At 36.7% G+C, this 25072-nt stretch overlaps 1 protein-coding gene and 1 long non-coding RNA gene across 3 annotated transcripts in view; one reads left to right on the top strand and one right to left on the bottom strand.

Moving 5' to 3' along the window:
- The window catches only part of LOC117664928 (uncharacterized), a 26300-nt gene extending 13023 nt beyond the window's left edge, over positions 1 to 13277 (top strand). The window contains exons 2-3 of the long non-coding RNA XR_004591199.2: positions 7070 to 7224; positions 13060 to 13277. This is a non-coding gene — a long non-coding RNA (uncharacterized LOC117664928). The remainder of the gene's footprint in view (positions 1 to 7069; positions 7225 to 13059) is intronic.
- NR4A3 (nuclear receptor subfamily 4 group A member 3) lies at positions 1072 to 25072 on the bottom strand. Of its 2 annotated transcripts, XM_060691784.2 has the most exons (8): positions 24609 to 25072; positions 21622 to 21795; positions 19011 to 19918; positions 16038 to 16167; positions 14810 to 14982; positions 12440 to 12639; positions 10647 to 10825; positions 1072 to 3700 (listed from the first exon to the last, which is right to left on the bottom strand). In XM_060691784.2, the coding sequence occupies exons 3-8, from the start codon at positions 19914 to 19916 to the stop codon at positions 3438 to 3440; spliced, it is 1851 nt and encodes a 616-aa protein (XP_060547767.1). In that variant the 5' UTR covers positions 19917 to 19918; positions 21622 to 21795; positions 24609 to 25072; the 3' UTR covers positions 1072 to 3437. The 2 variants fall into 2 exon arrangements, with proteins under 2 accessions (XP_060547767.1, XP_034272272.1); XM_034416381.3 differs by lacking the exon at positions 24609 to 25072 and having other exon boundaries at positions 21622 to 22617.

Genomic DNA, 25072 nt, shown 5'->3' with positions numbered 1-25072 from the left:
CCCCCTGGGGGCCGCCAGTCAACATTGTTTGGCTGACGGCACCCGGAGGAGCCCCTCTCTATGGGAGCATACTGGTCGGTGGGAGGCTATAGGTGGTAGCAGGCGGTCCCGCAAATAACCAGGTCCTATGCCTAAATCAAATATACTTGTGATTTATTTTGAACCTTCCTCTTTAAAATAAGTTAGAAATATATCATACCCACTTCCAGGCAACAAAAATAGCATAATTGGTTTGGTGCAATATTTGTTTTGTTTTTCTGTGTTGAAACTGCTCATACTCTGGATTTACGTAGCTTAGCAGGACATAGCCCCCCTCCAAAAAAAAAAAAAAGCCACAAGTTATTCATTGAGCCTATTTGGATAAGGCCTAAAATAAAAGAACCAATCACATTATCATTCAGCCTTATAGAAGAAACCAGTGATGCTTCCACAAAGAAAAGGCACACATTGCTTCTATATTTGATACTTTCAATTACTATGAAAGGTGAAAAGCTAGGGGCTAATAAGCTTCAATTTATAAAGTAAGTTAAAAAAAAAGTTGCATGACAACAATATGGTTTTTTTCTCTATAGGTTTAGTAATAACCATAGCCAGAGAAAAGATATTGATTCTATTTTTCACTTTTCTAAACGAACATAAGTTAGAAATGCACTTATCAACATTTATTTTTAAAGATCTTGCTACCAATTTTTCAGGATTACAAATATGTCCTTACTTTTAATATGGGAATATGTTTATTTTTAGTGTTTTATGCTACTAGCAGTTCATATGAAATGTTAATATGATTAAATATATTCAACACATATGATGCCTCTGGGGAAAATGCCACTGATTTTTCTCATTTTAATTTAATGTACAAGTGCATTTCTTTCAATCCTGAGCATGAATACAAGCTCATACTCTCTTATATATATGCATACAACGCTGTTTGAACAGCCGAGAAATTTTTGAACCATGCTCTTAATCTGAAATTTTTAAAAAAGTACTCATTGGAAAGCTGTAAAATGCTTGATTTTTAGACCAAGAGACAAAGCACTTTCAAATGGTGGACTTTAAAAAATAATTAATCAGTTTCTTTCTTTCCATGTTTTATCAATAACAATAAAAGCACAAACATTTTTATTAATTAAAAAAATAGAAGATTCCATCATTAACAAGGATGATTCCCATAACGACATTAAAAAATCTACGAAAGACTGAAACTGGTTACATGAAATCTAACAAGGTATTCTAAAATTGTACAACTACAAAACAGAATTTTAAAAAACTTCTTTTGCATAAAGAGCATCTAGAGAAAACACTTTGGAACAACAAGATACTTTTGTTTAGAAACCTAACTTTGTGATAAACTATGAATTTTCATCCTGCTACAGTAGATGATGGCATTCTACAAGAATAAGAATGAAACATGAATGTATTGTATGTCAAAAATGCCTATTAATTCTAGGAGGAGAATGATTACACCTTCTGCACAATTGACAAAAAAATGTGCATGCCTTTTGAAATTTAGTAAGGTCATGTACATAATATGTACAAAAATTCAAATAATAAATAAAACATGCCTTGAGGGTTAGCAAGTATGATCAACCTGCAAGAAAAATCAGGGTTCTCTGGTATTTAATTCTACTACTGTGTTTTCATATAAATCATACAGTATGTCAATACAAAAAAGCAATATATTTTTAAATATTATCTGCAGATAAATTAAAAATACTAGCTACAGTATAATGATTAGAAGCTGTTTTTGTTACTGATATTATTATCTGGATAAAAGAATAACATTTCCTCAAAGGAATACTTTGAAACAAATTTAATGAGAAAATATCAGGCAACTTTTTGAGAACCAGACAATAGCTTGATATCTAGTTTATCCTAGCTGCAGCTATTAGGCAGTTATTTTGGTATCTGAGTGTATAATTTAATTTCTATATAAACAGCATAGTTAAAAAAGACAAAATTATTATAGACTTTTTAAAGCTAACAAAAATACAGGGTTATCAGAGCAACATTCAAAAAGTGATCTTTTTCTGTAGCAAAATGACTAGACTTGATACAGTGCATATAAATCCTTTTTTGTTGAAAGAACAAAAATGTTTAAATATTAAAGTTAGTGAAACATGAACAAATATTTAAATATCAAAGTGCTAAATTTTACTGCCTTAAAAGTCACTGCAAATACATGGTAAGATCAGGTTTACTTGTGCAAGACATACTACATATTTAATTGGTTAACAGAAAGGTCACATACGTGTGTATGTGTATGAGACTACCCAAACCCATTATATAACTGAGTTGTTGTGAGTACACTATTTCATCTTTCTTGTAACAGGCTCCCATGAGCTGGCAGTCATTGCAATAAATAAAGGCAAATCTTTACAATATGTCATGCATACAAATATTTATACAAATAAAGACACTGTGCAACAAATTATTTCATATTAATATGGCATTAACAGTAAACATACAAAAAAGGAAAGTACATACACGGAATGTTTAAAATGCTCAATAAACCCTTCATAGCATTTACATTCAGTCTATTTCTACAAAAAAATTCATCCAAATTGTCTTGAATCTATTACTAACTAATTCACTAAGCTCAGTTCTAGCCTTACTATGTCCATGCTAATCCTGCCTACTTCAGATTTTCTCCATTGCTACTGACTTAATCAACCAAGGAATAAGCATACGATCTTTGCTTAATGCCCTGCTGTCAACATATACTACACTGATCTAAAGTTTGAAGAATTTTGTCTTAGAAATTAGTGCATGTAATAAAGCCAGTTTCTTCCATTTTATTTCTTTCACCTCTCTATTGGATTAAACTAAATTACAGCTCATAAACAAGACTCAGCAAAAATAGCACCTTAAAATTGCACTTGAACATGAGAGCTAACAGCCATTGTCATTTTACTATATTTTATTTATGAAATCATGGATGAACGTTATCAAGGGAAAGAGAGAGAGAGAGAGAGAAAATAATTTATGTGAAGAGAATGAGGTCTGGTATGAGTACGCTAAAGATATAAATTAATAAAATATATGCTATTGAAATCAGTTGTTATTAGTCTTGTTTTCAAACCCATTGCAGTTACAATTTTCTATCCACCGCATAAGAACAGATGCTATGGAATTAGCTTTTATACAGTTAATATTAACTTTTTTTTCTGGCTGGAGTAGCATCATTAAAAAGTGCCATTAAAAAAACAAACCTGCATTTAATCTTTCTATTCTATAATTCCCATCTCCAAGACTGTAAATTATATGTTAGACCTCAGTTTGCAAAGACATATATTGGGAAAAGTCCATATACCGGTATATGATTAGAATACTGAAATTATTTCTTTCTTCATTTAAGAAAAGCAGCATTGTTATAAGTCAATTCTGATACTTTTGCCTGCTCTGGTAAGTAGTTGCCTTTCATGAGGGAAACTTGACTTTCAGAATGGTAAGGTGTCCAAAAATAGCTTGTCAATAATGGAAGGAGGTGGCACTAAATCTTCCAATTTCAGATAAAAGATCCGCTGCAGTCCTAGCGTGCAGACGGCACGCAAGTCAGCGAGGACACCAAGAACTTTAGATTCTGCAGACTCAATGAGTTGTCTTTTGCTTTGACAGTTGAAGGCCAAGTGATCTTTCAAGCAGCCCATGATTTTGTTGCATAGCTCATGCACTTTCTTTGGTTCTTTTAATCCGTGACGGTCTGCAAAGCAATAGCAAACAAAGAATTCAACATCCACATTATGGGAAATGAGTGTGTTAGTGATTAAGTATAAAAAAGAAGTACTAATGTAACTGTTCTGTAGCCCAGTATGTGAACGTGAAAAGTACAATGCCAGTTGATCCCAATCTTACAGTTACACTCAAGCATAGCATTTTATTTTCTAGTCAGAGACTAAAATGGTTATATGAACAAGTACTCTAATTGGTGCATGCATACCATTACATTTCACAGACATTATTTTTCCCCAGGATTTGAGGCCTGAGCTGCCACAGAAGATGTTTTGGTAATTTCCTAGCTTCCCTATTCAGTAGTTGTGGATGCTCAATATCTATGGCAACCATTATTTATTCAGTGAATTCAAGGGGAGATCAATATCCATTGCTGGCTCCATCAGTGCAAAGCCTAGAATTCCAGCAGGAATTTGCAGATACTCTTTTAAGAAAATACAGACAGCTCAGCCAATCTTTGCTATTTGGATTACTTTGTAGTTTTTCAGCGTATTTACTTTTTAAATGGGTTAGAAATTAAAATATTGTCAAAGTTAGCTATTTTATAGCTTAAAATAAATGACTATGTTATTTGTAAAGTACTGAAACATATGATGCTGTCTAGGTAAAGATAATCCTAAAGCATGTACACTATTTCCCAATATTCCACTTCTATTAGATGTCTTAGCAAGAGGAGAAAGTTTGATTTTTTTGGCTAACAAAATGTAAGGGCAGATTAGTTTATAGTGCTATCAGCCAGGCGAAATCTCTATCTAATCTAGCATTATTGCTATGACAAAGACCACTCTGCTAGAAAGCAAAAACAATTGTGTCTACATCTCAGCTTGTCTTTCGTCTTGAGCCGCGAACGTAACAATCACCACAAACAGGGATGTGATTGCAAGTTTTACTAAGGGTACTGTAGATTCACAGCCAAAAGCAAAGCACAAGTCGGATGGTTGGTTCAAAGTCAGCGCTGTGCGCAACTGCCGCACAGCGCTATTTATCCCAAACTTGACTCCGAAACCAGCATCCGGCACTTAGTATCCCAACCATTCCCCCCTGATCAGCTGTTTAGCAGTTGCATTAGTTCCAACGTCATCGAACGTTGCCGACCAGGAACCGAGTTGATGGGTTCAGGGTTCAGGGTTCAGGGATCGCCGTGTGTGCCGTGCCGTCTTGCGCTTCGAAACTGCCATCTGCTGCTCGGCTCCCCATTCCATACAGGTGACGTCTTTCCCAGACCCCCCTAGCAATGGCGAGCTCTGGCATGGCTTGACACTACAACTCTCAATTTTCCAAGTAACTGGCATTCAGAAGTATATTGCATCTGAACATTTAGCCTTTTTACTGTTTAATTCCTAAACTCACAGAACTACACTTCCCAAATACATTTTAAATGAGGTGTTGCTTTGTTTGCTGTAGCCTTATTTTCATTGTCAATAGGAATTTTTGCAATCTATTCCAGTTTCATCGCTGGAGGCTTTCAAGAATGGACAACTATTTATCCAATATGGTATAAGGTCTCCAGCATTGGGCAGGAGCCTGGCTTAGAAGACCTCCAAGGTCCTTTCCAGCCCTATGATTCTATGATATCAGAAAATGAATTTGCAGTCATTTTCTTTGATTTATTTATTTAGCATATTGAATATCATACATGGACTAGCAATATATTAATATTTTACCTAGATTAGCAAAACACAAAACACAATAAAATATAAATGTTAAAAAGATCTATGTTCAAATACCAATGTCTAGGCCATCTAATCACTAAAGCACAGCATCGTTTATATTAAAAAAAATTAGATAGTGGATTGGTATATGCCCTCAGGTTACACAATGTGATCTACAGTTTGATGTGGGACTCCGCAGTCACACTCAGGGAAGGATACTATGCCTCATTTATACGGAGAGGCCTGCAAGATGCCATGTGAAGTGTGAATCCTATTCAGGATTTTCCATTGCTGACATGGTAGTTTAAAGCCTGAAATCTTTTTTGTGGGGTCATTTATGTGTCTAAGCATTCAGCGACCCATTTGGCTTTCCATTGGGAATCAATGTTAGAAGTTATTGCACAGATGTTTTGCAAGTGCCGAGGGGGGGTAGATTTCCTGGATTTGAATCTTCCACAGTTAAATGAGGATGGTTGGCATCCACCATTAGGAGTTGTTCATAATTCTTCTGTATTCTCTCACTACTAGTGCATCTTGCTTTAAAGCTGGTGGTGCTATTCGGCTCAAGACAGGAAGCCAGCAAGTTTGAATGATTTTAATACATCTGCTTATAATCCTCATCGGGTTGTTGAGTCTGGAGTATAACTTACTAATATGCTAAGCCATACAGGGGCACAATATTCTGCTGTGCAGTAGACCAATCCTAGAAGTCTATAGAGATTCTCAGTGATCCAGGTCATGGTTTTTCAAAAGAAAAAACAAGAAAGTCCAGTTGCCTCCTGAAAAAGCACCTTTGGGACGACCAACCCTAGAGTGCTGATGACCTGAGGGTGGCAGCTGAAGTTCCCCATTTAGTTCTACATAATTTCTGGAGTATGTTGCTCCAAGTATTGATTTTTGCCGTCGTATTCCCTAGGTGTTTCTGTAGGAGAGAGTCCGGTCCAATGTACTTTGGATAGGGATCACAGGGGAGTAAGTTGTTGTTTAAATAGAGCTTTAGGGCTTCATAAGCTAGTTTGTTGTTAAGGTGGAAGCATATTGCTGGAATCCTGCTTCAATATAGCCTGCTAGGCTTAGCACCTAGTCTACATTACTCTGTCTTATCAGAAGCCAGCTTGTTCCACAGGCAGATGTTCATCTATTATGGGACCTATCCTGTTTATAATTAATATTTCCAGGAGTTTCCAGCAGCAGCAAAAGGGTGATTGGGTGGTAGCTTTCAACTCTGTCTTCTGGTTTGCTAACTTTTAGAAGTGATATTATTTTAAGTTTTTTGAATTCTGGTGGGAGGCAGCCATTGGAAACTAGGTCTGAGAGGAATTTACTGATTCAATTCCATGTGTGTCTCCTGAAGTTTATCAAGAATGCTGGATGAATGCCATCGAAGCTTGGTACTTTACCACATTTCAGACTATCAATGGCAGCATCAATTTTCTTTATAGAGAAGGGACTGGAGTACTCAGAAAATTTTTGGCCTTTTTCCCAAAAAGTTGAAAGCGCTTTCTTGATGAGAGTAGAGTGTCCCTTGGAGCTTTGGAGAGAGATACAACTCGAGAGACTATTTGGTCAAGAGTTATATTGGGTGTTTGTCATGTAGGTTGTCTAACTCCACCCAGTTTCCTTAATAATATCCTGCTGAATTTGCTGAAATTTAGTGATTCTATGTATTGTTCCCACTTCTTACACAGAGCTCCATCCTTGCAAGTTGTGTAAGAGATTGTCAGCGATCTCTGGATCACCACTCTGGATCTCTGGATCTCTGGATCACCATCACCAAAGGTTTGATAGAGTCCTTCAATCTCCTCATTCCATTCTGAGATGTATTATCTTCTAAATCTTCGAGGTATATGTTTTTTTTCGCTGAGGCAATTATTGTCTTCATGAATTTATGACAGTGCTGACTACTTGGTGGAATATAGTTTTAACAAGATTTTCAGCAAATTTGTGCCAGTTGAGTTTTTGAAAGTTCTATCAGGGTCTAGGGATATAGCAAATTAGGGGAATGTGGATTCCAACTTCTACCAAAATAGGATGGTGTTGCCTGTGCAGGAATATTTATTTATTTATTGCGATTTATATGCCGCCTTTCTCCCTAGGGACTCAAGGCGGCTTACAAAATGACAACTTCAATACAAATCACAATACAATACCAAATTAAAATCAGTAACCCAATTAAAAAAAACAATTTAAAATTATACCAGTGTACCCCCAAACGGATCAGTTTAATTGGCGGAAGAGCCACGTCTTCAGGTCGCGACAGAAGGAAAGAAGGTCGGGGGCTGTCCTGAGCTCAGTGGGCAATCCATTCCAGAGGGTCGGGGCTCCCACAGAGAATGCCCTCCCCCTGGGGGTCGTCAGCCGACATTGTTTGGCCGACGGCACCCTGAGGAGGCCAACTCTGTGAGAGCGCACAGGACGATGGGAGAACGGCTGGAGATGGTCCTGCAAGTACCCCGGGCCTAAGCCATGGAGGGCTTTATAGATGAGCACCAGCACCTTGAAACGTATCCGGAGTGCCACCGGTAGCCAGTGCAGCTCACGCAGGAGAGGTGTTACACGGGAGTATCTAGACGCCCCGGTAACTACCCGCGCGGCTGCATTTTGGACTAGCTGAAGCCTCCGGACACATCCCAAGGGCAGCCCCATGTAGAGGATGTTACAGTAGTCCAACCTAGAGGTAACAAGGGCATGAGTGACCATGGCGAGGGCATCCTGGTCTAGGAACGGGCGCAACTGGCGCACAAGATGGACCTGTGCGAAGGCCCCCCTGGTTACGGCCGTCAGATGGTCATCTAAAGACAGCCAAGAATCCAGGAGGACACCCAAGTTGCGGACCCTATCGGAGGGAGCAAGGGTTTCACCTCCGATCATTAAGGATGGAACCTCCAGATCCCAGGATGCCGGCATCCACAGCCACTCAGTCTTGGAAGGGTTGAGTCTATATATCTATATGTATCTATATATCTATCCATTACTTTCCTGTTTATGGAGACTGGCTGCGAGTTTGGGCCTTCTGTGATGATGCATACATTTGGATTGGTTTTACAGTTCCATGCCATTAATTTAAACATGCTCTTCTCTTTAGTGACAAAAATAAGTTGGAACTTTGCTGCAGTCCACTTGGACAATTATTCACCCTTGTCATCAGTGGAAAAGTATTAATGTGATGGCTATTGAAGTCACCTTGGTGGATTATTGGGTGCAGTTTGATGTTCAAGATATGCAGTGGCCATGCTGTCAGAGGTGGTTTATAGATGTTCACTACTGTTAGATTGCCTAGTTTGAAAACTACTTCGTGGATATTGTTGTTTGTAGAGGCAGACATTAAGGAGGCATTAACTACATTCCTTCTGACATATGTAACAACACCATAGCCATAGTGGCAAATGGCTCCCAACAGGTTGTAGCCATAAATCTTGCCTCTTTTGAGTTGCTATTCTTCGTTTTCTATGTGTGTTTCTTGGAAGATGGCCATGTCTATGTTACTGTCCAATAAAAGTTTGGAAACATATTGGCTCTTAGATCTGCTGAGCCCCTCAACATTGATTTGGCAAATTCAAATAATATTACCAATCTCTCTTATCATTTGAGCCTGAAAAGGTTCATTATTTTGTTTTTGTTGCCATGTATTTGGAGAGTCAGGATAATCTAAAGACAAGTCTGGCTGCCAGCAGTTGCTAGTTCATTTAGTTCACACTGTTGCACTACCCAAGGAGGCAAATTAACTTCAAACCAGGGGTGGGTTCTAAATTTTTTTACTACCGGTTCTGTGGGCGTGGCTTATTTTGTGGGTGTGGCTTGGAGGTCATGTGGCTAGGTGGGCGTGGCTAGCTGGTCAGAGTCATTTCTGGAAGGTCCTCGCACTTACGACCATTCCTCGCACTTACGACCTGACTAATTTGTTTGCTTTTAACACTGATCAGCTGTAGGACGGCCCTTTGAAGCCCCGCGGCAAGAGTTTAAACAGTTTTTTCCCCTCTAGTCATCAGCTGGGACTCAGGAGGCAGCAATAGATTGGGGGTGGGACCAAATAAAAGGTAAGAATAACGTGGGTGGGTGGGTGGGTGGGAGGGCGGGGGGGAGAACCGGTTCGGTGACGTCATATCGTCACCGCTACCAGCTTAGCCGAACCGGACCGAACCGGGAGGAACCCACCACTGCTTCACACCTTCACACATGAAATGCAACCTCAGATTCTTTTGTGGTGAAGTTAAACTAGTATCAGTGGTGTCCTTTGAGAGGGCAAGGAAAAGTGATCAGACTGATATCAGGAGTATTGCTCCAGCCCTTTTTTATATGCATTCCAATGTGCAATATCCTTGATGGGCATAAAATAATAAGTTTATATTACAGTATAGATATATCCTGGGGCAAAATGTTTACAAGTTTATTTAAATACAGATTTCTAGAAATATCTTCCTTTGAGGATATCCAGACTTAAGCTTTTCCTATCATAAGATCATACTGGCTTGATTCTAAGCATCTAAAAAAAATCCTGCCAAATGTCCAGTTTGGCAATATCATGAAAAACATTCTGATTGGATTAGAGACTGCTCTATCTACCCATTGGACAGTTCTGCTGCTGTGCCTTCCTACCTTTCTGTTCCAGGAAAGTTTCTCTCAATTGCTTTCCTTCCAATTCATTCCCATTCAGTTCTTTCTGAATGATTTGCTTTTATATATGTCTGCATGTGTGCGTGTATGTGTGTGAGTGTATGTGTGTGTGGAAAATACATGGAAAATGATAAAAATAAGAACACAGAATACGGTAAAAACATACTGCACCACACAAGTCATAATGTATAATCATATTAGTCAAAGATATCTGACTTCCTGGCCAAATTCCTGAGTGAAGAACTAGGTCTCCAGGACCTTCTTAAGGACTGTCAGAGGTAGGGTCAACCACATGATCCTAAAGATAACTAAAGCTTTGTACCAGCAGTAGCTCAGGCTGAGGATACGCAATAGAATATTTCACCAGTTACAATATTATGTTAATATAATATTGTGACATCCTGGAAAAATTAGCAACATGAATTAAGTTGAGTAATATAATTTGTACACTTCATATTGTAATTTTGATTGTTTTTTAGTCTGATTATTGAAAAGATGTAATGCATTTTAATGTAATTTTATATTAAAATTAATTGAATTACATTGCAGGCATACAGTCTTTTTGGAATTTATTAAGATGGAAATTTACTCACATATAGTGCAATATAAATATCCATAAAACAAATTTATTTTGAATAAAAAAATACTAACCTGTAATCATACTTAGAGCTGACAAACATGCTAAGGCTGGGATGTCAAGGTTGAGGCTTTGTAAATTTAAAGAAAAATCTTTAATTGAGTCAAGCCACTCCCCAAATCCACGAAGGCACTGAAGTCGATGAAGTACAAGCCCTTTGCAGAAAACAAGCTTGTCTTCACTAATGTTGGATCTTTATTGAAAAAAAAAAGAAAACATATTCTATGAATACAACTAACTTTTCAGTATATATCCTGCTGCATAATGCACATTATCTAATTACTACCAATAGATCTATACATGTTTCTCATTTTGAAATATGCTACATTTGAGGCATTTGAGCAAGCTGATCTCATACCCTATTTATTAGGATAGTCACTGAATATAATTGTAGCTATTTAGGGTGACATTTTGAGTGTTCTTCAACCTATGCTGGTGGATGAACAGAGGGAGATAAAATAAAATGGAGTCAATTGGAAGATGAATTTAAATGGACCTGAAACTCCAGCCAGTCACTTATGTAGATAGTTACAAATGTATTCCTGGATAGTATCATTTCAGATAGATAAGCCACATGTTTTAATGTTCTTCCATGAAATCAAATCCTTACAGCAAAATATTTAGTATGTTATAATAATATAATAATATTAATAACAACAATAATCTCCCAGATGGTTAGGCATTTTTACAATCAGTCAATCAAGTCAGCCAGTCAGTGAGTGAGTTAAATAATATTATTCCTGTTTTTCTGCCCAAGGGTACTCAAAGTGACTAATAGTAAAATTGGAAAACAGACAATCTAATAAAAGCAATTAAAATTAAAATTCCAAAGACATGGTGAAGAGGAAGGCTTTGACTATTGTGAAAGCCTAAAGAGAAAGAAAACTTTCTCATATGACCAGTTAATGGACCTCTAAAATCCACAAATAGGTCTCCTAAATATCCAAATGGGTTCATATTGAGATAAATATTATAGCTTCTTAGATCGCCAAGCTATTTTAAATATTAAAACCAGTATCTTGAATTGTACCCAGAAAATGATAAAGAGCCAGTGCAGGTCTTTCAACATAGTTCTTTTTAGTATTCTGTACCATTTAGCAGCTTTAGTGCTGCATTTGATATTCATTTAACCACTGAAATATTCCTTTAGCATAGCATCATTTCATTGATCAAATTGGGATATAACTATGGTATCAGGAAGTATTACACATCCAACCACTTTAGGAACTGTTGCAACTGGCGTACCAAACATAATCATTCGAAGGCTACACCATACCATTTGGAAATCCAGAAACACTAGATAGAGGGTAGAGGAGCACTCCATTTTGTTCTTTCTGGAGAATTGCAAGCTTATACAGAATCTTATCCAGAGTTCTAATATCACTAGTACTACTATTTAAAGTTTTTTACTATTTAAAGTTGTTTTTTAAAGCTTCCAAAAAGTTTAAGAGAACTAACAGAACCATACTACCGATAACAAGGTCTCAACATAAATTATACAAGGCAATGGTTTCAGCAAATATTCTCATTTCAATGAAAGATGAATGAAAGATATGATTATTAGTTTTACTATATAATCCACTCCATGCGTAAACTAGCCCACTAGGGTGTTTGATTGTTGTTCCAGAATTCTGCTTTATCCACTCCTACTTGCTTAAATATCCTAACAAGAGGAAAAACAGCAGCTTATTTATATAAATAAGCTGGGTTGCAAGTTATCAATCCATAAAACAAATATTTTGTTTTAATGTTTTATTCAAGCAGATTATAAAATAATCAGTTTTCCACTATTGAATCTCAGATGTACCTTATGGATAGTCGTAATATAAAAAGTTCCAAAAAAGCTGATTCTATGAGTAAAGTTTGATCTTCTTTAGGGAGATCAGTAAATCCTGGGATTTTTTCTGCCCAGTCTCTAGATATTTCAATGGAGGCAGTGAGAAGATCGTAGAATTGTTGTACATGATCTGCATCTGTACCTGCAGAAGTTTGTTCCGTAGAACAGTACTAGAAGAAAAGCAATTAGATCAGCACTGAATGATAAGAAAGTATTATAAGTAGTGAAGTATATTTTAGTCTATACCTGGAGTTTATGAATAATTACTTAACACAAAGATACAGAGGAAGATCTAAGCAATTCTTGTATCATCTTTAAAAATTGGCTAACTCTTCTTTTGGTGACTCAACCAGGCAACCACTATTTCTTCCTGGAATAAATCTATTTTTGTGGGTAGGATGTTTTTCTAGATAAAAGGCTGATGAAGAGCTCTCCAGTTTAAATTTCTATTTAAAGTTCATTTGTAGATATCAAACTGTCTTGCAGAATAATTTTTTAATGCACCTGCGTACTTATTTTTATATGGCTGTGTCAATATCCTTGTATCCAATTTTTTTCTTTCTTTTCTTTCTTATGATTCTTTATTTCAGATGGCCTATATGTCTTAATGAATCTCAAATGCAGCAACTAATAACAAGAAGCTGAAATGGGAAAGTACAATGCTATGCTATTATAATCACAAAGTGATACAAGACATTGAAACACAAAGAAAATATGGATACACCAAAATGCTTTTTTCAACAGCAATCTTGTATTGCATAAAATATGCCGTTTCAGTTTTTCAGATAAAAGAAACTTTTACTGCTTACTTGGGTAATATTACCACCAGCCACCTCCATTTTTTACAAGTCTATGCAATTTTGTCATATATAGCTTTCCACTGTACTATTGTGCACTTGCAATTAGTCCCGTTTAAAAATTAACATCATATAGCCAAATTAGACATTGTATGCATAGGATTACAAGCACCATCTTATTAGTAGTCATAATCTTGATGAGAAAAAAGGGGAACCAATATAAAACAGGCCCCAGCCCAGCAAAGTCAATGAATGGATACTATGTCTTTAAAAGTTGTTGAGAGTTTAATGAACTAGAAAGACTAAATTTCCCCAATCCATTTTCTAGTATATATCACTCACTAAGATGATCCCAGTCTTTGTGAGACCCCAACAGAAATTAATATAGATTATTAGCAAATTCCAATTGTTTGGAGATATCAGGCCACTCCCTTTTTAAGCACTTCGTATGGTTGACCAACACATTTTTCCAGGACTTCCAGATAAAAAGGAAGTTTTTTTAAAAAAAATAATCTTGTGAATGCATAGTCTCCTTTAAGCAGAAAGAGACATAACCCTTATTCAAGAAAGAATTAATAAAATTATTAACAACTAGGACCAGTCCTCACCTTACCAATTTAGCAAACCATTGCATTCATCATGGCGTTTCCACGATCGCTGCTCAGAGAGGATATTTTTAGGCAGTGGTGTGATGATATACATAGAACTTTTCTACTGTTCTAGTCACTTGGTTGCATCAGAATGCACTAGTGGGTACATGATCCTATAAGTTGTCTCAGTTCAGGAACATTGCCCAATAGAATTCTCCTAGATCACTTTCAAGAGTTGAGAGTTCAGGACACTGTTTTATGGTGGTTACATCTCTATATCAGCAGGTATTTCCAGTCAATGATCATGAGGGACAGTCCTAAAGCCCCGAAACATAACATTCAGAGGAAACCTGTAGCAAAACTCATTCTCTAGTTTAAGGGGAGGTGTCATCTACATGCCAGCGGCATCCACTTGTATGCAAAGTGGATGGAATCAGTTACAGCTCTTGGAGAAGATCAAATCTTCTCTCCAAATCTAGTAGCTTGATTTTGTTTAATTTTGATTTAAGCCTCTGTATCAAATAAGTAAGTATAATATCTCTTTAGATATTATATTAATTAATTACTGGAAGCTCAAAGATAGAAAGTCATTGATTTTTTTTCTCTCCTTTTGTCTACTGAAGTTAATGAATTTCTGTAAATAGGAATATTTGGAAAGTATTGAGATACTTCTTGGAATTATGTTTTACTGACTGCTTTACTATCCTGAATAAAAATATTGATCCACCTGACTTTCAAACATTTGATCAAAGTTGGAATACTTTTTATATCTGGAACCTGGGACAATTACCTCATTACTCTCAGCAGGCTTCAATGTTAATTTAACTATTTAAATCACTATTGTTATTGCAAAGAGATTACTATTATTATAATTCAGCACATAAACATAAACGTATAACTTAAAATCCAGAGTACTAGTCAAATAATTTTATTCAGAAAAACATGAAACCTACTCTGGAGTAATCAAGTTCCTGGGGTTCAGAATCAGATAGAGCTTGCGCAAGAACATTCACCATACTGAGTGGAGGAGACGGAGGGGAGGGCTGCACAGGTTCTTGCTGCAAAGGACTCTTTGGTTTTGAAGGTAGACGGCCTCTTCTTCCTTTCAAACTGTCAGTACGGACAACTAGTCAAGGAGCAAAAACAAAAACACAGTCAAGTTTGAAAGGGACCATGGCAAATTTCTACAAGGAACCCAATAGAGTTAACACTGCACGATCACTTTCAAATAATAAAATCAAACAACAAAAGTATTTCTTTTTTTATACATTCATATTATTATTAACAGGTTTCACTTCATTTATATAAATGGATGTTATTGGGGAAAGAATCCATAACAACAATTTAACAATGTCATTCATCTTAAGTGTAAGCATGAGTTTTTCATAATAGAAGGTTTCCATATACCCCCATAAATTAGAAAGACCCTATGACATTTGCAATTAAAATATAATATTTGAGCTTATGTACAGGGAAATTTAATACATGCATCTTATGACTGCATAATTGTAGGAGCAAGATAGTTATAGGGTTTTTTTCAGGGGTAGTTTTCATTAATGATTTTAATTAACTATAATGCCAAGTAATCAAAAATTCAGTTGATGCATTAAAACATCAACAGATACGAATTCTGAGTTATTGCAGGATATGTCTGATAAAATATAATTTAAAAATATATATCAATAAAAGACACTTTAATAAATACTTTCCTAATAATACATTGAAATTGCAGAAAGATTCAAAAAGCGTGTTTTAATAATTAATAATAATAATTAGCATCTGATTTTATGCATTCAGATCAGTCACCACTATTATATCTACTAAAATCTATTAAAATTTTAATTAAATGCAGTTCAGAACACTGCAAATTTTTATTTTACAAATAAAATATAATAATTTCCTTCCTGTGTCTAAAGATTTAAAACAAGCATCGTGTGAAATCGTGGAAATGCTTCCTTTAAAAGTTAAGCCTGACTGCTGAGATTCTTTGAAGAATCTATTTATCATTTGGAACGAAGATGTTACAACATAATATGCTTTTCAACACATGTGTAAATCACATAGAAATAGGGCATTCACCATTATTTCTAAAATTCACCATTAAAATACGAAAGCCATGCTTTTTAAAAGCAACCTATTTGGTATTAACAATATGTGAGCTAATATTGGTGAATGCTTTACCTTCTTTTACCATACCAACACTGAGACACTTCTGAAATCGGCAGTACTGACATCTGTTCCGACGACGCTTATCTACTAGGCAGTTTTTATTGGCCAGGCAAACATATTTTGCATTTTTCTGAACTGTTCTCTAAAAAAATGCAATGGAAGGAAGATCATCTGAATGAACTGAGACCTTAACAACTGTTTTTTATATACCAGAATTAAAATGCAATTGTACACTTCTTATAAGTAGATAAAAGTAATTCCCTAAAACAGCTTCCTTGAGAAAAAAATCCCCAATACATTAGTGTTAGTTACTGGCAGTAAAATTTAGGAGCATGGTTCAAAAACTAGATAGACAACCTGTAAATGATAAAATCATGTATACAGTTATCAGGTTGTCATGTTATATCTTTGGGGATTAAATTAATTTTAAATATTCTATTGAGAATAATTTTCTAATTGGTTCATATTAGTGAATACTGATCTTACTAAAGTAATAAAACATTTGAATACTGATTTCTTTATATCTATGTTGGTATACAAAATAAGTTAATTCAATAAGAAACAAGATATCAAACAAAGCTAAATATAGAAATTAAATTCTAAATTATATAAAGATATCTTTATAGTATGTCTTATTATCATAGACTTACCCAAAAAGAAGAAATATGGACAGTTATTTTAATGATGTAGCTAAATTCAATTTCTTTTAATGTTATTAATGGGGTTTTAAAATGTATTTGTTTATTCATTTACTCTTTAAATTTATAAGCCTACTCAAATCAATCTTTCTCAGGTGCCTATTAATCTATGAATCTAAATTATAAATGAACTATAATAGATAATGTCTAGACAACTCTATATTTTAAGATAAATGTAATATTTGATAAGCATTTATTACTAAATCTACTGAATTTTTTTCATATGTTAGAAAAGCAACTACTGTGTCATCATCCTTAAATTGAAGCTGTATTATTTCTACAATTGTTTGTGATTAAAAACTGCAGAAAATGCATTTTTCAAATCTGAAAACTTATGTTTCTCAGACACTAAGCATATAATTTGCAAAACAAACCTTATTGACATTTATTAAAATTAGATATTTGAAAAACTATTTAGTGAATTTTTCAGTGTGTGTGTGTGTGTGTGTGCATGTGTATGAATATATATGTATGTGTATACACACAAACATATATATACACACACACATGCATACACACACACTCAAACACACACACACACACATACATAGATACACACTGAAAGCAGATCTTAAGAACCCATAATAACAGTAGTTATTAGTTAACCGGGTTACCCTTTAACCCTGTTAAATAGACCTATAGTTACCCTCATATTGAGCTTGAATGTATGTGAGTGACTTAAGGATATTTTGTTTTTAAAAGTGAAATTGAGAAATTCTGTGCATGCATGCTATATTCTTTTTATGCATTTCTATCACAAAACTAATAACATTATCAAAACTATCCTTAAAACACATTCAGAAATACCACAATTCACAACAGTATTGTTCTACAATTCTGAAACATACATTCATGGCACTTCAAAGCTGGAGCTCAATGTACATTTTTTCAGAAATAACTCTCATTATAAAATAGTGTATCAATTAGGATAAACTAATATAGAATCTTGATTTGAATCCTCAAAAATTGCCAAATATTTTGCCATAAGGTAAGTCTAACAGCATGATTATTAAGGAGATAATAAATATCTATATTATTTGACATTTATTATAAAAGATTAGGAATCAATAAATTCTAAATTACTTTCCTTGGAGAATTCATACATATTTTATTTAGTATCAAATATTATCTGAGGAGTTGTCTCAATTTTCATATCCCTTTTAGTAAGACAGCAACAATAAACTGCCTTTTATGGTTATAGATTAATCACAAAATGACTTGGTTTTTTAAATTAAAGACTTATTGTAGAATGTTTTTAGCTTTAGTCTCCTATTTTGAAGGTCAGAAAAAAGCAGCATTAAGTTATTTATTAAGAAATAACAGTGGTTTACATTTGTAAGCTTCTTTGGATACAATTCTTCATATGCTTTCTTGTGAATAAACTTCATTCATTCAATTTTACTTATTTCTAGATGATATAATCAGATTTGAGTTATCATATGACATGGCTGCTCTGGGATCCTAAGCAACTTGCTAAGTAATTCTTTTAACCATAATCTTGTAAAGATAGTTAAAGTATTACATTTTAATACCAACGCAATCTATGTTGCTACACATTTCTTGAAGAAAGTCAGGAAATATAGATTGTAAAAAGAATAAATGAATATAGATGACAATAATAGTAGTATACATGTTGACTAATGTAGGTTTAAAAAAGGGAAACCAAATTAAAGAATTTTAAATTACAACCTTCCTCCCTCCCTAAAAATTTTCTTTCTTCTTTCTTGTCTCCCTTTACTACCAATAATTAGATAGTTAGGTTCATAGGGGAGGGCTTATTCTTGTTTAAAATATAACAGATACTGATAGCACTAAATGCATGAATATGAATAGCTACAAGCAATGAAAGAATATGGCTGAATTACAAGGACATATATGTCCAATAGTGTCCATGGGGTCTGCAGAGCTGTAGACACAATATGGACTGGTGATGTGTTTGATTGGTTGATTAAGATGTGCAGAGAAACCATATATTTATTCAAAAATTAATCTCATTTACTTCTGCATACAAGTTTATGTATTTATTGATTAAATTTGTATGCTGCCCCCCTCTCTCTACTATAAGATCAGATATTGGCATATGAAGAATAGAATAGAATAGAATAGAATAGAATAGAATAGAATAGAAGAGAAGAGAAGAGAAGAGAAGAGAAGAGAAGAGAAGAGAAGAGTTGGAAGGGACCTTGTAGGTCATCTAGTCTAACCCCCCTGCTCAAGCAGGAGACCCTATACCATTTCTGACAGATGGCTGTCCAGTCTCTTCTTGAAATCTTCCAGCAATTCTTACCTTGAAGAAGCCTTTGCATCCCTCACAAGTCCGAACACCATAATGCTGGCAAGCCGCATTGTCCCCACACACAGCACAAGTTCCTTCTCCTGCTGAAGAACTTCTGCTAGATGGAGAAGGAAGGCCACTGCTGCTACTGCTGCTCTCACCTAGAAGGTTGGAAGTGGCTGTATTGAGGCCCAGTGGTGCAAAAGTGAAAGTGGCTGCTCTCGTGGACATAGGGTGCCCATATGGATGATTTTCCATAGCTGCTTGACTAGCACTAGGTCTGTCTGATCCAATAGGTAGGCTCAAGGCAGTGGCATCATAGCACATGTGGCCACCTGCAATAGGTGTATGGGGTGGTGAATGCTTGAAATGGAAAAGTGGAAAGCGGCCAGGCACTGTTTTCATAGGGGCAGTGTCTACCAGGTGGCATGGGGCCATGCAAGTCTGTGCTGGTGAAAGAGAATGTGAGGGTGATTCATCCCAGGTCTGTTGGGGTGTGAACCCAGGAGTAGAAGGTGTAGAGGGTGGGGACTGCTTGAAGTACATGGAAGTGCTGGCCATGCTTTCATCCACCGTTAGAGAAAGTGAAGGGTGATAACTGTGCATCCGATTGTCTTCCATCTTGATGAGAGGTCTCTGGCTTGCAGAGGAAGGTGATGAAGAAGAGGAGACAGGTTGCATTTGGTATAGGCAGGAAGGTTTCAGTTCATAGCCCCCAGAATAACCTTCCATAAAGGTACTGAAACTGGGCAGAGAGGTGGTAGCAGTGGCACTGATCTCAGCACTACTTAATTCCATGGTCATCTTTGCGTAGTCAGGGTTCATGATCTCAGGACTGTACTCTGAAGCATAGGAAGTTTGAGCGGCATAACTTGAGCAGGGGGCTGAAGGGCTGTATTGGGCTTGCATACAGGGCATATCTGCAAAAGTAAAAATAGTGTTCCATTAACAATATTTGCACTCATGGCTATTATGCATGGGTGGGTTTCAAAATCCGTCGCTACTGGTTTGCTCGTGGGCCTGTGCATGGTTGGGGTTGCGCACGATGCTTCTGCGCATGTGCAAAAGCATCTGGGTGGATGGGTGGGTGGAGCTCCCGCTGCCGCCGCTACCGGTTCGCCCGATGAGGGGCGAACCGGTAGCAACCCACCGCTGGTATTATGACAAGTTTTGTACCTTGGAAAATATTTCTTGGTCAGAAATATTGGTCACACAATATCACTTTAATTTAGCAGGGCAGTTACCAACAACTAGCAATGCAAATTCGACATACATGTGCAATAATTAAGATGCTGAATTAGGACTGAGAGATTCCACTCCATCCTCAGCCCATGAAAACATTGGTTCAGTTAATCTCAATTCAGTTTATTTAACAGTTATTTTGGAGATAAAAATTAAGGGAGATTCCTATGTACACTCTATGTATTGTTACTTGATGAGAAGGTAAGGCAGGGATATTAAGAAAATAAAGTTGCAGCACCAATAACACAATAATGCTACATTATAATCTACAATGAAATGCGTGTAGTGAAAGAGACCCATAGTTAAAAGGCATGCATGCTTTCTGTAAATTAAAGGTGTTCTATGTAGGAAGATTGTCAAATTAATAGCAACCTTTGTGGTAACACTGAATTACATACAAAAGGATAGCAAATTGATTTCAGAAGGATATACCCAACAAATTTCAAGTCCAACAATGGAACAATTTGGATTTGGTTTTCCCCCCCAATATTAAAAGAAAACTCACTAAAACTGAAAGAAATTGTAGCTCTTTGAATGTTTTCATTTACTTTATATATTATAGAGAGTTACATTAAAAGGAAAGGAAATGTAAGGGGTAAAAAATATATCTCAAATAAAGATCAGAAACTTTCGCATTTTCCAAAGTTGATACTTGGATCTATGTGCTATTTTAACAATATTTTATTGGCAGAGATTTTGCTATTACAATAAATAAGCTTTAATCAGAGCAACATACCAGTAGGAATTAGATCTCTCAAAACTTGCAAAGAAAAGGTCAAAATATATATATTGCATATTTATGAAATATGACAGAACATTTTAGGCAAAGTATTTTAGACTGGTCCATTTATTTTGAAAAACAAATATGCTTACATATTAATTTCTATTTTTAATAAAATAATTAAAACAAGAAACAAAAATACTCATATAGAATGCTTAATATTATCACATTTTAACTAATGGCAATTGCAAAAAAGTATTAAATTATTTCAAATTTGTCTATCCAAAAACTGTATGAAAAATAATGTTTGATATTTAAAATTGTATTTTTATAGGAAGTTTATAGCATTTCTCATGTTAATTAGGTAACGGTATGGTTTAACAAAAAAATAAATATTATAACCGGACATTAGTTGAGAAATTGTTCTCAAGAAAAAAAATTCTTTTTGACCTAAAGAAAGATAATCTCTTCTGCAAAATTGTAACATATATTTCTGAATATCATAGAAAATGTTTCAGAGAAAATAATGCTTTTAAAAATTGCCTTTCCAAAGCAATTAGTTCATTTATTAATTCAGCTTTGCAAGACATCATTGGTGGGAAGGAAGGAAGGAAGCAACCAACTGCCCGATTAGGGGTAAATGCAAACAATGCTTTTTACCTGGAGAGTGGCTTGCTTGCTGAATGATGGGTGTAACTGACAGGATGGTGGCTGAGGCTGCTCCTGCTCGTGGAGCAAGCGTAGGTGGTGGTGGCTGTGGTGGTGGTGATCCCTCCTCAACAGTGTTGTGTCTGGAGCCAGGGCTCACGAGAGAGGGTTTTTCCGACCTGGGTTCTGAGAGAGAGACACACACACACAGAGAGAGAGAGAAACAGAGAGAGAAACAGAGAGAGAGAGAGAGAGAGAGAGAGAGAGAGAGAGAGAGAGAGAGAGAGAGAGAGGGAGAGGGAGAGAGAGAGAGAGAGAGAGATACACGCACACACAGACAGACAGACAGACAGAGTGTTGGTTCCTACTCTTTAGAAGTCATTTACACATAATCCCCCAAAGAACAGTTTGGATTCCCAAGAAATAAACAAATAGGCATCGGAAACAACAGCTGAAGAAATTTAACTTTCCCTTAATCTCTGAATCGAAGGAAAGACCAAATTCAAATGTACATTTAGAAGCAGAGTCTTCAAATGTGTGTCCCTAGAAATTTGACAACTGTCCCTACATGAAATCCTGGGATTAATCTGAAGCAGCCAAAACAAGTATCATTAGACCATAAGGCAAATATCCTCTAGTCACTGCTTGAAGAATTCACACATCTCTTTCCATTTTCCTCCCCCATAAATAAAAGTGTTTACCTATACAATTAAGCTGACTTCCAGGACCAAAAATCTAAGAAAGGCACTCAGTTCCAATGTGAGCTGTACAGACTAATGCTGATGCATGTACCTCTATCTGTCTTGACATATAGCTTGGCCCTAAATCCTATTGAGTTGAGCAACTAATAGGATCAGCTCAAAGTCAACAGTAGACAGGACAGACTGGTTAACTTGCCCATAGTTTTCCTGACAATAGTAAGACAAGAAAAGAATTGCTTCAGTGGTTTCATAGTGGGCAGCAGCTTTTTGCTTCTGAAAACTGGATCTTCACATTTTCATGCACAATTTTCACTACACCAAAGGAAACAAAGAGAAAAATGGATAATTCTGAGAATCTCTCCTTACTTCCCTGCATTAATCATTGATGATCTCATGCTCTGATAGTGAAGAGCAAAGACAGGTGACTATATTTGATAGTCTCCTTCCATATATAAATCACAAATGCTGTTGGCATTTCAGTCCTGCAACCTCTGTTGTATAGGAACACCACCTGAAATGCTGAATGACCCTCTTCTCAAGTTTCATCCTATTGAAGGTGCCTTGAGAAATGCTCTGAACCACATCCTCACACCCTTCCCTTAATTATGAATCAGATGGGGACTACATCTCTTAATAATTTTAATTTTGCTCATCATCAAAGAAGAAAGTTCTTTGACTCCTCATCCATGAGTTTGCATCTCAATAGGTGCTTTCCCTAAAATAGTTCCATTGTGCCATCTGTTACATTAGCTTACAATTCCAGAATGTTTGTATTTGGCACAGACAGCAAAATACTAATTACAATCTATGTGATTTCTTTGCACTCCCAAACTAGCTTCCCCCCCCCCATTTTTGTAATTCCCTTAGAAAAATATATAATCCTTAGGAACTAATTAATCCAATGTGCTTTCTGTCAGTTTATCATACTAACAGAAAAAGAGAGGATCTGGTTAAAAGTATGGAGTATAGGAGACATCAATACAAAAGGAAAATCACCAAATTACCATTCTCTCCTTTTTTAAAACTGATATTAAGACCATGGATAATGTAATTAGAAGCCCTACAATTTACTATATCATGTCAATATATAGCTAATAACAATAGTTAAAATTCTCCTGCAATTTCATAGTTTAATTTTAAGGAGAGATGCAAAACTTTAAATCATGACTGGGCAGACATTCACTTTTAGTAATGGTCATGAATACTTATTTCAAAGTAACTTTTAAGGTTCAGAAGTGGTATCAAAACAGGTGTTCTGAGATTATTGTTTCCCCTTTCCTCTCAAATGATTTTCCCTTAGAACAGCACATCTCTCTAGCTATACATCTGTAGAAGAAGCAGTACTAGGGTTCAAATAGTAAGGGTTACTTCCTTTTTTCAACTGTATCTAAGAATGGAGCAGATATTCTCTGCATCTCCAGATATTTCGCTCAGCTTCTAGGACTCAGCCCGCTAGAAAGAGGCACTGAGGATCAACATAAGGAAACCTCCCCACATGCTTCATTTAGTAAAACGTCATCTTCCAGCACAGTTATCAAAAAAGGGGTAGGAACGCAGCGACTTTCACCGCCTGATCTGATCAGAAAAGTTTGGAATAATCTCGGCGGCGCCTTCATAGCTCATCTCAACCTTTTTTTTTTTTTTTTTTTACACGTGCGAGCTCCTGATGCGCTAGCCGCTGAAAAGGGCCAAGGATGGAGCCAGGAGCAGGAGCAAATCCGTTGACTTCGTTCTTCCCCTTCCACGAGCAAAAAAACCCCAGCAACTTCCACGGCCAACTCCTTCAACAATCATTGCTTTCTTCTCCAGACTGCCCTATTGTCTTTTGTCAGTCTCTCTCACCCTAAACCTGTCTCACCCTTTGGCCGAAACCACGCTCTAGCCACAAAAACTCTCAGCAAAAGGCCAAAAGCACATATTTCTCTGAAAGGACGCTGATCTCCGGTAGCTCCGGACGAGGACAAATTGCTGCCATTCATCACGGCGGCGTGGGCAAGCCCTCTAGCATCATTCCCATGACAACTGCAAGCCGCGGAGAAGAAAAGCGACGCGGCCGAGAGCAAGCGAAAGAGCATTCCTCCCCCCCCCCCCACTCCGCCGAAGCTTACCGAAATCTCACACCTCAAGACTCGCTCCAAACTTCTGGGCTCGGTTCTGACTCCTCTACTTTTTTAACCAACAGTGCTGTGCAAAGGCAGAGGCTCTGGTTCCACGCCCAGATTTGCCTTGATCGAAAGTATCCAAACTTTATTCAAGTATCGCCCCTCCCCTCCAGCATCCCATTCATAGTATACCTACTTGGTTTCTGTGGTGGTTCCGTCTTTACATGTAGTTTGCCAAACGCTCTATTCCTTCAAAATGACAGCAAGCGAGCGCTGTCTCGAGGCGTTGCTGAGAAAAAAAGCGCAAGGCTTCGTGGAAGCTCCAATCCTGGAGAATGAGTTTTCCTGAGGCATTGAAGGGAAGGGAAGAGAAATGAAAAAAAGAGGGAAGGAGGTTAGAAGTAGTAGAGAATAGCCGCGTCTCTTGCTAGTTGCTGCGGTAAGAGCTTGGGACTTTAAGGAGAGCCCAAGCAGCCGCAATGTGTCTTTGTTTATATACAGCAGCAAACTCCGGAGGGCTCAGAGCCGTCCCCGTAGATTGTAAGAGAGAGCTGGAGGGAGGGAGCGAGGAAAGGAGCGAGGGAGGAAGGAAGCTTCCGAGCGCGCGCGCCCGCTCCCCCTTTCTTTCCTCGCCGCACGTCATTTATGCCAGAGGAACCC

This window comes from Pantherophis guttatus, chromosome 4 (genome assembly GCF_059756535.1).
Source record: "Pantherophis guttatus breed Tessera chromosome 4, ASM5975653v1, whole genome shotgun sequence".
NCBI lineage: Eukaryota > Metazoa > Chordata > Lepidosauria > Squamata > Colubridae > Pantherophis > Pantherophis guttatus.
This window is presented reverse-complemented; position numbering and strand designations above follow the sequence as displayed.

Excerpts from the sequence above, each read along its gene's own strand:
- NR4A3 (XM_060691784.2), bottom strand. The coding sequence starts at position 19,916 with ATGCCCTGTATGCAAGCCCAATACAGCCCTTCAGCCCCCTGCTCAAGT. Across the intron at positions 14,983-16,037 it reads TGTTGGTATGGTAAAAGAAG|TTGTCCGTACTGACAGTTTG; the intron begins GTAAAGCATTCA and ends CTCCTTGACTAG. Across the intron at positions 10,826-12,439 it reads ATATTACGACTATCCATAAG|ATCCAACATTAGTGAAGACA; the intron begins GTACATCTGAGA and ends TTTTCAATAAAG.